The sequence below is a fragment of the Silurus meridionalis genome, chromosome 6 (genome assembly GCF_014805685.1).
Source record: "Silurus meridionalis isolate SWU-2019-XX chromosome 6, ASM1480568v1, whole genome shotgun sequence".
In the NCBI taxonomy this organism is placed as follows: domain Eukaryota; kingdom Metazoa; phylum Chordata; class Actinopteri; order Siluriformes; family Siluridae; genus Silurus; species Silurus meridionalis.
In genome coordinates this window covers 24,484,300-24,498,520 of record NC_060889.1, presented here as the reverse complement: position 1 = coordinate 24,498,520, position 14,221 = coordinate 24,484,300, and the positions used below count along the sequence as shown (strand labels likewise).

The following is a 14,221-nucleotide window of genomic DNA, read 5'->3' as shown; positions in this document are numbered from 1 at the left end:
TACAGTGCGACATATACGTCCACTGAACAGAACTGTGGAGGAAGTCGGAGAAGCTGTTCGTCTGCTATGGCCCTCCGAAGAGAGGTCTCCCTGCAAATAAGCAGATGCTCAGCAAATGGATTGTGGATGCTATCTCTTCCTCTTATAAGTCCTCTATTCTACACACTTCCAGTTTACGTATGTAACCATGGTTCACAGAGGGAACAAGATGCTGCCTCTCCATGCTACACTGCCTGCATCCCTGCAGCACTTCCTTTTCTCCAGAAGCTAGCTCTGGTTTCACTCCATGTGCTTTTATGCTTCCTGGTCGTGATGTCACCCCACTGGCGATGCCACGTTTTCCATTGTACTGATTACACACGTGTTTCAGAGCGTGACAACAGAGCGTTCCCAAAGCATTTTGACGCAGCGTGTTGTTCTGTCGGGAAACCATGGTTACTTACTTAATCTGGAGATGTTCACTTACTGCTGAATATATCCCACCCATTGTCAAGTGCCAGTGTAATGGGATACTAAAAATGTTATACAACTTCACCTGTCAGTGATTTTATTGTCATAGCTGATTGGTGTAAGGAATGAGTTTATGTGCCTACAATCAACAGTTAGTCTCTTGACCTCTTTCTGTTAAACATGTTTGTCGGTTTGCCTCAAACCTTCAATTATCTGCATGTTCACCTGGAAATTTCTATTAGCACAATCATTTAAAGCTAAAATAAAACATTCTGATGTTTAATTTCCGCCTGTTGCTATGATCTGAATATTTTTCTGACTGCTTGTATGCTGCTCAGTTGCTTTTATACGTGTCAGCAAAATAAGACTTTTTAAGCCTGCTAACACAAAATCTCTCTGTCTCTCTCTCTCTCTCTCTCTCTCTCTCTCTCTCTCTCTCTCTCTCTCTCTCTATATATATATATATATATATATATATATATATATATATATATATATATATATATATATATATATATATATATATATCAAGATATTTATAGAGGAGACTGATAAGAGACTGATCCCCTTAAAGGGATTAAGATTAAGTCTAATCTACCCGATGGGGCCCCACAGGCTCTGGTCATGGAACAGGAAGTTGACACTCTCTTGAAAAGGCAGCCATCAAGGTGGTCCCTCTGTCAGACAGCCGGTACTTCATAGTTCCCAAAAGGACCCTAGATCAGAGAATGTTCTAAGGTACCCTCAGCCGTCCCACAACCTGTTATGATTAAGCATTCTCTCCTCCTGCCTTTCAGGCCCGGACCAGGAGAAGCTTAACTGACTATGTACAGTGCGACATATACGTCCACTGAACAGAACTGTGGAGGAAGTCGGAGAAGCTGTTCGTCTGCTATGGCCCTCCGAAGAGAGGTCTCCCTGCAAATAAGCAGATGCTCAGCAAATGGATTGTGGATGCTATCTCTTCCTCTTATAAGTCCTCTATTCTACACACTTCCAGTTTACGTATGTAACCATGGTTCACAGAGGAACAAGATGCTGCCTCTCCATGCTACACTGCCTGCATCCCTGCAGCACTTCCTTTTCTCCAGAAGCTAGCTCTGGTTTCACTCCATGTGCTTTTATGCTTCCTGGTCGTGATGTCACCCCACTGGCGATGCCACGTTTTCCATTGTACTGATTACACGTGTTTCAGAGCGTGACAACAGAGCGTTCCCAAAGCATTTTGACGCAGCGTGTTGTTCTGTCGGGAAACCATGGTTACTTACTTAATCTGGAGATGTTCACTTACTGCTGAATATATCCCACCCATTGTCAAGTGCCAGTGTAATGGGATACTAAAAATGTTATACAACTTCACCTGTCAGTGATTTTATTGTCATAGCTGATTGGTGTAAGGAATGAGTTTATGTGCCTACAATCAACAGTTAGTCTCTTGACCTCTTTCTGTTAAACATGTTTGTCGGTTTGCCTCAAACCTTCAATTATCTGCATGTTCACCTGGAAATTTCTATTAGCACAATCATTTAAAGCTAAAATAAAACATTCTGATGTTTAATTTCCGGCCTGTTGCTATGATCTGAATATTTTTCTGACTGCTTGTATGCTGCTCAGTTGCTTTTATACGTGTCAGCAAAATAAGACTTTTTTTAAGCCTGCTAACACAAAATCTCTCTGTCTCTCTGTCTCTCTCTGTCTCTCTCTCTCTTTCTTTTCAAGTGTGATGGGTTCTTAAGAGAACAGGAAGTTTCGAGGCTACAACACAGACAGTTGTCACATAGTCAGTCAGTGTGTCAGCCATTAATAGGACATGATGGAGCTTCATCCACTTTATCTGATGCTCTGTAAGTAAATTCTCTGTCTATCTTCATTGCAGTCATTTTTACTGTAGTGAATTACAATTTGAATGAACAGGCTACAATTTCTGATATCCATATCTGTGTAATTATTTCATTTGTCTAATGCTAAGGTTTAACATTAATTTTCAAATTAACAGTAATTTTTTTTTTTTTTGTGGTTTTACATTAATACAATGTATTGTATGAGTAAAATATTAAATATATTCTATTTATTTCTTTACATTTGCATTCTGGTGTTTCTCAAATCTATAGAGCAGCTGATGATTTTAACTGTTTTTACACATTGGTAATTTATATCTGTTTTGATTTTACATTTAATACTTTCTTTTACATTTATTTGGATATTTTGTGAGAAGCAGTAAAATGCTGCAGGTTATAGACAGTGCCAAACAGACAGTGTGAATACAGAATGCTGTGTGTGCAATTTATTTAGAAATGAATTGACTTTTTTGAAATTGTATTAAACTATAACTGTGCATGACACATTAGTGCAGGCTGCAAGACCAAGCACACATTTATTTTAAGGTTTTTCACACTAATTACTGTGATAAAACCCTGACACATAAGTGGTAACAGGAAATAAACAGAACAGAATGTACTCCATGAATAAACAAACACTATACTTGTTAATTAATTGCTGTAGTATCAAATGTTAAAAAAAAATTATGATTAGTGGAAAATATTTATTTTTGTCATGGTCACAGTAAAACTGCTTTGTATTGGGCCAAATTTCATCACTTTTATTAATTTAATATAAATTCAGACCCTCAAGTGCTTTTTACTTTACTATATGTGTCCTTTTTTCTCTCCTTTAGTGCTGACTGGAATCATCCACTGTGCACAAACAGGTGATTAAAGTACATTACATTTATTACAGTCTGTAATATGCATGAAAAAAACTGTCTCTTTTTTTGATCGATGATTAAGACAAGATCTCAAATTTGTAAGAAAAAATAAAGGGGGGGGGGGCAAAACGTGGCAGCTTGGTTTTAATGAGAGGATCTCTTAACCACTGAGCTACCACTTCCTTATCCTACACTTTCTGTGTTAACCTTTGATTAGTTTGCCTATTTGTTTACTATCCTTGTTTACTTTACTCATTTGAATGTCTCATTTGTATCCATGTTGTTGTTCAGTGATAGCTGTATTAGATGTAAAGCTAAAGCATTTTTATTTGTTAATAGTTTGGGTTTATTTGCTCATTTTAGGTTTGTTAAATATGGAATTGTAAATATAAGGATTTCAAGGATTTATAATGATGTTATGCAAATTATCCACGAGTAACTATTTACATAAGCTTGATTACTTACATTCGAAATGACAGTGTACAGAGATGGAGCTTTTCCGTTTCATGTATTTAGTGAAGAAACTTTGGTCGTATACATCAGCAGACTTTTAAATGCAAACTAACTCAGATTGGTTCACATTGTTGCTTTTGATTAGCAATGATGCTTCTACTATTAAAGTTAACAATGGATAGTGACTATAATTTTTGGATTTCTGAGTAAATGTACTTGTCCCCTGCCTCTAACAACATTTTACAGGTTGTTGCAGATAATTTTCAGTTGATTTCAGATAATCCAGAGAATTTTCAGGGAGAATCTAATGAGAGAATATAAATTATTATGAAGATTCATTTCCCACTTCAATCAATCATACTATGTAATCCAATGCATGTGGGTAGTGTACAGGCATTTGCACACAGTTTTATGTGAATTGAGTGTGCAGTGTGGATACATGGCTTCATTTACAAAATCAATTCTAGGCTTGCTTTGAATTAAAGGATGTACAGTACTGTGCAACAGGGTTTAGGCAGTTCTGAAAAATAAATTCTGTAAAGTGAGAATGCTTTTACAAGGGACAGACTTAAACTTATAAAGAACATCTTATTCATTATTATTACCACATTATCTGTGTAAAGCTGCTTTGAGACAATATACATAGTGCCAACATTAGCTGCTAACCTGTAAGTGGCTAGCAGCTAACACTAGCATTATGGATTCTTTATTCTTTACTTTGGGTCCAGCATAAAAAGTTTTAATTAAAAGGAGAAAATCCTGAAATTTTGCAAATTGAGGGAGTGAATGAATGAAGGATGGAAGGAATGAAGACAGTTGTTAAATTATGCTATTTAGAGATAAATGTAGAGATAAATGGTTTAGTGATAATAATGGAAAATGGAATTACTGTGTAATGTATGGAATCATAGCAAGTCACCACCTTCCCACAACACTATATAACAAATTATGCAGCTCCATCATAACTACATATGAGCTACTTGTGGGTAATAACAGGATGCATGATGCTGTGAAGTAATTTCACACATTCCCAAATAATAAAGGATTTGATGGACTTATTATGAACATGGAAGACTGGGATATGAAGACTGTTACTTAGAACTTCTACAAATAAAAAAAATATATATATTTGTACAATTGTTATTTTCAGGTGTGTGTGTGTGTGTGTGTGTGTGTGTGTGTGTGTGTGTGAGAGAGAGAGAGAGAGAGAGAGAGAGAGAGAGAGAGAGAGAGAGAGAGTAGACTTGCAGTGATGAGTAAAGATGTGTTTTAATGAAACTCAGTTAACCTCAGTGAATTTCTTATAGCATTAATGTGTAAGATTTCACACCTTTTTTTTTTATAATTGCTGAAAATCCTTAAGACCTGACTAAAGATTAATTGCCAAGTGTGCAATTTAAAAATTAATATTGATTGTGAATCCAAAACTTTCTGACAGAACGTAAACTATTATATGTGACATTCTGTATATTGCATTTATAATCTTTAATGGTGCAGATAATTAATTCATACTTTCAAAATAGTATTGCTTTTCTTTTTACAGAGGGACCCAAACCTGTGGTGATTATAACACCTGGTACACATGTGTTTAGTGGAGAGAAAGTGACTTTGAAGTGTGAGCTACAGGGAGGAGACACTGAGTGGACATACAGCTGGTATAAGACTGATGACAGAAATCCCTCATTCAGCACAACACAGGAGTTCAGCCGTGACTCAGTTACAGACTCTGACAGTGGTGAATACACCTGCAGTGGGAGGAGACACAGTGACTCTCAGAACTCAGAGATCAGTGATCCTGTTACACTCACTGTATTAAGTATGTGTGTGTGTTTGTTACTTTGATATGTTATTACAATATATATATGTATATGTGTCAAATTTATCAGAAATTTCACCTTTCAGATTTGTTGTAGATTATTTTTCAGTGAACTACACTGTCAATCATCTATAACTGTAACTCACACTGATTATAATGACTTTTAATGTTTACTTTTTTATTATCAGGGCACTGAATTATTTAAATTACTAGCGAACTAATTTGCCAGTCTGAATGGTAGAACATGGTTTTGCTCCAAATGCTATATGAAAAACATACTATATTTAATAATCAATCTGCTCCTACTGTCATTATTCTGCATGTTTGAAATAAGATTATATTGTTTCACAGTTTCACAAAGTTTTGTTGTTCCGTGGTTCTTTTTTCAGGAAAAATCTGTAACTTTTTAAATAGCTAATGATAAATGCAGTTTGTGGCACAGGTTTTCAACCCAAGCTTTTAAAAGCACATCATTTACTAGTTTTTTCTTTAGCATACACACAAGATCTAGAGCACATTTTAGTGAAACAAAGTCTCTGTAACACATCAGCTGCTCCAAAAGAGACCCACCTTTACTGACTAGAGGCATTCAGCAATAAAAATATATTTCTTAAATATACAATTACAAAACACGCTGCGCATGCTTCTGTTTTCGCTTCTGGGTCGGCGGCCATCTTGCCGTTATTATCCCACGCCACCAGGTGTTTAAAGACAACAAGACATCAGCTCAGTGTGAGAGCAAGAAATCCCGGAAGTCACAACTGCTTCAGGAATGTACCAGAGAGGTTTAAGTGGGGGGAAAGTGAAGGGAGTATGGAGGTATGAAGTGAAGAGGAAAACGAAAGATCTTTAGGTAATAGCTGTGTAGAAGTAAGGAATAAACGGGGGGATGGAAGAAAAGTAGCGATGTAGAAGAATCAGATGAAAAGAGTAGAGAAAGTATAACATGTATAATAAGGTTTGGAGATCAATATGATGTGGGCAAAATTAATCCACTAAAACTGACAAAGATCATAAATAAACATATAGAAAATATTGATTTCGCTTTAGTTCTTTCTGATGGAAACTAAAGTTTCTTCTTTATTAAAGGATAATAAAGAAGAACAAGTAAATAAATTATCAAATTAAAGGATATATTAGGAATTAAAGTTTTCAGCAAAAAAGTAAAAGTAGGAGCTGAAAGGGGATTATTGTTGGTGTTCCTCTTACCATTAATATGGAAGATTGTAAAGCTACTTAAAGGGCGGAAGATAATGAATGTGCAAAGGATAAAATTAGGGGTAGAGGGAAACAGAAGGGAAACTGAAACAGTAGTAATTTAATTTCAAGGGGAGGACATTTCTAAAAGAGTAATGTTGGGTGTAATGAACTACATTGTAAGAGAGTATATACCAGGTCCAGTGAGATATTGTGAGTGCCAAAAGGTTTGGGCAAAAGGTTTGTTGCTCCAAGATGTTGATTCTCTTTCCATCCACACCATGATAGAGCAGTTTAAACACCTTCAATGTTCCTGGTCTTACTCCCTTTCCACTTGGTCTCCTGAACACACAACATATCTACCTTTCTCCTCTCCATCATATCAACTATCTCTCTCCCTTTACCAGTCATAGTACCAACATTTAAAGTACTAACCCGAACCTCCACTCTCCTACACTTCTCCTTTTCTTGCTGTCTCTGTAGACGTCTTCCTCCTCTCCTTCTCCTCCTTCGGCCAACAGCAGCCCAAATTCCACCAGTACCCTGTTGAATAACAGTACCTGTGGTGGTTGTTGGTAACCCGGGCCTCGACCGATTCGGTATGAAATTCTGATATCGTAATCTACATGTTTGATTTGACACATGTTTTACGCTGGATGCCCTTCATAACGCAACCCTCCCCATTTATCTGTGCTTTAGACCGGCACTAAGATTGCACTGGATTGTGCAACCATAATGACTGAGTTACATAATAAAAATAATAAGATGCAAATATAGAGTAAATATAGATGTGTTTATTTACTCGTTTGATGTGTTAAAAATTTTATTATAAATTTGATGCCATTTTTTTATGAACATCATTATAGACTTACTGCATGAAACATGTGAACTGTACTGCAAGTGTGTTTTGCCAAAATGATTACTTACCTTCCAGATGATTATATGCAGAGAAGGAACTTTTCAGCAATTAAAAGGGTTCACACTGTTGCCCTAATGCACTTTAAATTTACTTTATGTGACACGTTTATATGGTGTTATTTTTTTTGGTCATAACTACATAATGGCTTTAATTTGTTGTTTTGTTTTGAATCACCTATTGACTTCAAGACCAAGTGAAGACTGGCATAAGGATGTGTTATAAAAGAGATGTACTTGGATGCAACATTTTAGAGATAAATGTTTAAGTGAGAATTATGGAATGTGGAGTTACTGTGGAATGTTTTGGAATCGTAGCAAGTCACCACCTTCACACAACTTAAATTATGTAGTTTCATCATAACTACATATAAGCAATTTATATGTAATTACAGAATGCAAGATGCTGTGAGGTATTTTCACACATTCCTAAATAATGAAGGATTTCATGGACATAGGTTCATTGAGATATACAGACTACTATTACTTAGACCTTCTACTGAGTATGCAGAGATTCTACTCTGCTCATATCATTTTATTGATTGTTGTGAAAAAACAAAAAACATATTTTTAACATGTTTTTCAGGTTATATGTGTAGTGTTACCTTTTTGGTCTCACTTTTTCCTAAATACCTAATAAATAACCTCAATATTTAATTATTTAGATTTTAAAATGTAATAAAGAAAACAGACACATAATTACACAGCAGTTATTTGTATTATTATTTTTAGTATTATGATTATCCTCTTCTAGCTATTTTGTTAAACAATAGAAAAGTAATTATAAATTGAAATTGATTAGCTTTAGTGAATCTCATCACAGAGACTGTAATCATGTGTTTCATTAGTGAAGTAAAAACACAAAAAAAAAAATTCAAACTCTAAACTTCTGTTAAACTTTTCTTGCAGGAAAACCCAAACCTGTACTCACATCAAACCTTACAGAAGTTCTTACAGGAAACTCAGTGACTCTGTACTGCACACTGAATCTGCAGTCTGAAGGATGGAAGTTTTACTGGAGCAAACACACACAGAGCCGTGATACTGAGACTGAAAAAAATCACTATTTAATCAGATCAATTAGTGTCTCTGATGGAGGTCAGTACTGGTGCAGAGCTGGAAGAGGAAACCCAGTTTACTACACACAGTACAGTGATGCACTTTCACTAAAAGTTACTGGTGAGTAAGAGACTTTCTGTTAAGTGATTCTGCACAACACTGAACACAAACAGCATGTGAGCAGAGTCACAGTATAGTAATATTTACACACCTATATAAAGAGAACTCTTATCTAAGTGTTGTTATTGAGGATAAAGGGACAGTGTGAGCACGGCTGAGCAGCACTGATGTGAGGTGAAATGGAAACAAAGTAAAGAAAGTGTGTGTGTGTGTGTGTGTGTGTGTGTGTGTGTGTGTGTGTGTGTGTGTGTGTGGATAAAGACGTCATGAGAAAGATGTGTAGGTCAAAATTATGGATTCCTTTATATGTTAAAATTTTAATCAGCTTATACTCAGAGTTATTTCTAGCATTATTTTGCATATTTAAAATTGTTGTTATTGTTTACTTTAAATATTTTAATATAAAGTTGAATAATTAAGAAAAAAGAATTGCAAACATAAATTCAGACATGGATAATTAAAAACCTTTACCATTTTGGTATTGAATCGGTTTTCCACACAGTGGGGTTTATTTTTCTATAGAGAATCCTAAACCTGTGGTATTTATTGAGGCTGTAGACATTCAGAGGAAATCACTTGTTTGTATTGATTACCTCTAAAGGCTGTTCAACAAAAGATTAGGTTATGGGTGCCATTATTTTTGTTTATACCATTTTTAGTGGTTTACAAAATATTCTGCTGAAATGAAAATAGAATGTAAAAAAAAACATATTTTTGTTAAATATGGAATAAATATTGATAGATGTTAATTACCTTCTTTTTTCAGGTTTTTAGTTTTAATTTAATTTAGGAAAGGTTGTAGGTTATTGTTTATCATGGAGACGTACCAACAAATGTGTTCAATACTTTTAATTTATTGTTCTCTTACAGACCCCCTTCACTTTTAGAAAAAATGTTTATGTTGTATTGTGAATCATTCAAATTGATATTTTGATCTATAATCTACACTCAGTACCCCATAATGACAAAGTAAAAAATGCCTGTAATTTCTTTAATAAAAAAACGGAACTATCACATGTACATAAGTATTCAGACAGGCACATTTGGCAGCAATTACAGCCTCGAGTCTTTTTGGATATGGTGCAAGATACATCATTGCAAAACCTCTCAAGTTCAGTCAGGTTGGATGGGGATTGTCAGTGGAAAGCCACTTTCAGGTCTCTTCAGAGATGTTCAGTAGGGTTTAAATCAGAACTTTGTCTGGGCCACTCCAGCATATTCACAGAATTGTCTCTAATCCACTCCTGTGTTGTTATGGCCGTGTGCTTAGAGTCATTGTGATGTAGGGGGGTGAAACTTCAGCACAGACTGAGGTCCTGAGCACTGTGAAACATGTTTTTATTGAGGATATCTCAGTACGTAGCTACAATCAACTTTCCCTCAACCATGACCAGTTGCCAAGTCCCTGCTGCACAAAAAACACCTCGACAGCATGCCGCTACCACCATCTTGCTTTACATTTGGAATGGTTTTGGGCAGGTAATAAGCAGTGCCTGATTTCCCCCAGACATAACATTTTTTATAGTTATTTCTAGAATTCTGTTCTGTTTTGTCTAGAAAACTGAAATTTGGAAGTAGTGATGTACAAGAGAAATAGAGACATGATAGAAACAACATTTAATGTTGTTTAACATCTTAGCTGATTTATCAGATTTATACCCTTTAATAAAAATGTATTTTAATAATCATGAAATTTGCATAGTCAATCTGTGTCACTAATCACCACAAGGGCCACTTGTCATGCATGTGAACTGAAAGCTCTAATTAACACTTCAAATGTTCTTTTAGATCATATGTGTCAAACTCAAGGCCCGCGGGCTAAATGTGGCCCACCACGTTTTTTTGCGTGGCCCGTGAGAGCAGAAAAGATCTGATTATCTTATAATAAATAAGTCAAAAGGGTACATTGACCATAAACATAAAATGCATGTCGATTATGTTACCTGTAAAGTGACTGCATCCCACCACTAGATTGAAGTGTGTCAACATCAGTGACATTTTCCGAAATACAAACAATGATCCCAAAATGTCCAGGAGAAGAAAAATTGATGCAGATGGAAGGCTGTTTCAAGAAAGATAAGAAGGCAAATATATGTTTTTGCTTTAAGGAGAAAAAACGGTATGTCTTTGTGTTATGAGGCAGTGGCGGTTGTCAAAGTGGAGCTAAATCAAACACGGAGCTAAGTATGCCAAAGTGAGCCTCCAAAAAAAAAAAACAAATGGTGCAAGAATTAAAAGGCAAATTGCGTTTATGTTTGCGCAGACAAACGTTCACTGTAATCAAACCATCTCTCATTGGTTGGATGGATCCCCTTGCAAGGCTGTGCAGCCATTTGTTTATGTAAAATGCTACACCTGTCACACATGTTCTTAGCAGCTCAAAATTGTTGTTTTGACCGTTTTTCTGCCCCTCAACTATTACAAACAGGTTTTTAACAAAGTTAATGTTATAACTTGTTATTTATCTTTATTCACTTGAATAGTTTGATCATTGATTGATGGAGTAATGTGGGTTTCATAAGCTGACAAATTAAAAGGATTTGTTATAACAGAGCAACAAGCAAACATTTATTTTTACATTTATGCAAATATATATATGTAATATTTGTAAGTTTAATAATAATGGTGTGAGGTGAACTAGAAATCAAATGGCACAACACCAAAACTGTTTTAATAAGCTGCTCAGAGGCTATAAAGAGCTTTATAAAGTTATGTTTCAGAAACAGGAGAATGTTTGAGTTGAGTGTGAATGAGTGAAGAGAATAAAGATCCAACTTTTATACTCAATCAATGTGTGTGAGAGGCTGCAGAATCTGGAAGAATGAGATCAGTTAAAGAGTGTGTATGAGAGATTATAAACTAATAAATAAATTGTGTGTGTGTGTGTGTGTGTGTGTGTGTGTGTGTGTGTGTGTGTGTGTGTGTGTGTGTGTGTGTGTGTGTGCACAAACATGCAATGAAAATAAATAGTCAGGAAAACAGGATACAAACACTGCAAATCAAACATGAATTACAAGTGAAAAAAATTTACATTTTAATATCAGTATCAGTAACATGATAAATGTTTAGTGTTAAGAAACAGTGTGATCTGCATTTATTTCATTAGTAGTATTTGACAAAAATGTCTCAGTTCACATTTATTTACAGTTTAGCAGATATTCTATATTTTATATTGAAATTTTATTACTTATGTATATAATGGTATGTCATTTAACATAGGTAACAATACATTTATATTTTACAGCGAATCCTAAACCTGTGGTGAAAATACAGCCTGATACACACGTGTTCAGATACGAGAGAGTGACTTTCAGATGTGAATTTCAGAGAAGGAGACTCAGTGTGGATATATGACTGGTATAGGAATGATAAAATATTCTACCCATACAACACACACCAAACATACCACCCATACTACACATACCAAACAACACAGGAGTTCAGTATCAGCTCTATTACAGACTCTTATAAAGGGAAATACACCTGCAGAGGGAGGAGACACAGTGACTATCAGATCTCAAAGACGAGTGATTCTGTTACTCTCACTGTATCAGGTGAGTTTGTTAATTTATCATTTCTTTTTTGTTATTTTCACACACAATATATGTTATAGAAATGTCAAATTTGTGCAGATAATTTAAATGAGTTACACTGAATCTGAGTCTCATTATAACATTACAGTTTCCTCCTGTCTGTTTAGTTTTTACTTTTTTGTCCTAAAGCCTCACATTTCCTTGCTTACTGAACAAGACAGGATTCAATTTGTAAAGTGTTCACTGTCTAATTAAAGGAATTTCATTTTGCATTAAATTTTATTTTAAATTATTAGAAAATGATTGATATTTATGAGAAACATGTTTTTCACCTATAAGTCAGACTGATCCTGCTGTCATGATCGTACATATTTCAATGTTTCACTGTTTTACTGACACAGTAAAAATCTGTGGGCTGTACCAAAAAGCCCTAAGTTCACTAACTGGAGTTATTTATATTCATACATCACCATATCAAGTTTCAACAAGCAACACAGACCAGCAATTATACATTAGAGTTTGTGTAGCATCATAATATTTCAACAGTTTGACCAACAAATGTCTTGAGGGAATAAAATTGCAAACATCACATTTTTAAATATTATCTATGTTGCATGTGAACCTTTAAAAAAAATGAGCATAAAGTAAGTTTGTGAACAAATATTTATGATTTTATAAGTTTTAAGATGTAAAAACATTATTATTAGTATTTTGGAACACCACAGTGTTTATTTGTAACAGTCTTAATTATGATTGAAATGTAATAAAGAGATCATGGGTGCATAAATTGATGCATAAAGCAGCCTATAACTATGTTTAAATTAGGCATTTATAGATTCTGTGTTTTTAATAAGTGTTTTTTTTATTTATTTAAATAACCATGTTATTAAGGTAGACTGTGAAATACAGACTGTTACTCAGACCCCCAATGTAGTGCACTGCGTTCATATCATTTTAATGATGATGTTTGAGGCAAAACATAGTGTTTTATAAAAGACCATTACAAAAAAATCACCTTCATCTCTTCTAATAAAGATGATGTGTGTATTTTTTTCATGTTGTGTTCCATATAATATTTACTTTATATTTTTATTTAAAAATGCATTTGTTTATAAAAGAGAGAGATTTGAAAAATGAAACACATGTTTCGAAGATAAAAGCAGCTCTGATTTCTTCATCATTTCATATCAACAGAAAAACCCACACCGACTGTGAGTGTGAATCCTCAGAGCTTCATCTACACTGGAGACACAGTTACTCTGAAGTGTAATCTGCAGTCTACTGGATGGACTTTTTTGTGGTATAAATACAACCACTATTTATATCCCCTGTCCCCTGAAGCCTCAAATACCAAGACCTTCATCGTAACAGACTCTAATGAAGGACAAACAACATACTACTGCAAAGCATTTAGGGGAAACTACGAGTCAGAGTTCAGTGCTGCAGCCAGAATTACAGTGAGCAGTACGTCATGTTTTATACATTTCAAGTCTATAAAAATAATAATAATTTGATATTTATTGGAATTATGCAATTACATCATATACTTAATTAATGTTTACATTTACTGATGTTTTTATTATTTTTGTATAGCGAGACCAAAGCCTGTAGTGAAAATACACCCAGCTGTGAATGTGTTCATTGGGGAAACTGTCACTCTCACATGTGACATACAGACTGGAGGATCCTGGAAGTATCACTGGTATAGAAGTAATGAAGAAATCAGAGCTGCTGCAGGAAAGAAGATCTACACAATCACTGATGTTAAAGACTCTAATAAAGGTCCTTATAGCTGTAAAGGAACTCAATCATCAGACCCAAAATACACACAGAGCAGTGATGCAGTTACACTGACTGTAGCAGGTGAGTGTTTTGTCTCACATATTCTCTCCTATGAACAATTTAAAGTGTAGACATGTATTTCTCATGATCCCAATATCCACACAAAAACCACACATATTGTGACTTTTTATC

General features: G+C 34.9%; 2 protein-coding genes across 2 annotated transcripts in view; both read left to right on the top strand.

Moving 5' to 3' along the window:
* Positions 1–2,165: 2,165 nt before the first annotated feature.
* On the top strand, positions 2,166–5,746 carry LOC124387242 (Fc receptor-like protein 2). Its single transcript, XM_046851473.1, has 3 exons — positions 2,166–2,294; positions 3,125–3,157; positions 5,151–5,746. The coding sequence occupies exons 1-3, from the start codon at positions 2,261–2,263 to the stop codon at positions 5,447–5,449; spliced, it is 366 nt and encodes a 121-aa protein (XP_046707429.1). The 5' UTR covers positions 2,166–2,260; the 3' UTR covers positions 5,450–5,746.
* Positions 5,747–12,021: 6,275 nt separating this feature from the next.
* LOC124387535 (Fc receptor-like protein 5) overlaps positions 12,022–14,221 on the top strand; it is a gene marked incomplete at its 5' end in the record, with an annotated part of 205,314 nt that continues 203,114 nt past the window's right edge. Inside the window, 3 exons of the mRNA XM_046851946.1 lie at positions 12,022–12,268; positions 13,442–13,711; positions 13,841–14,110. Of these exons, the coding sequence (XP_046707902.1) occupies positions 12,022–12,268; positions 13,442–13,711; positions 13,841–14,110 (787 nt within the window). The remainder of the gene's footprint in view (positions 12,269–13,441; positions 13,712–13,840; positions 14,111–14,221) is intronic.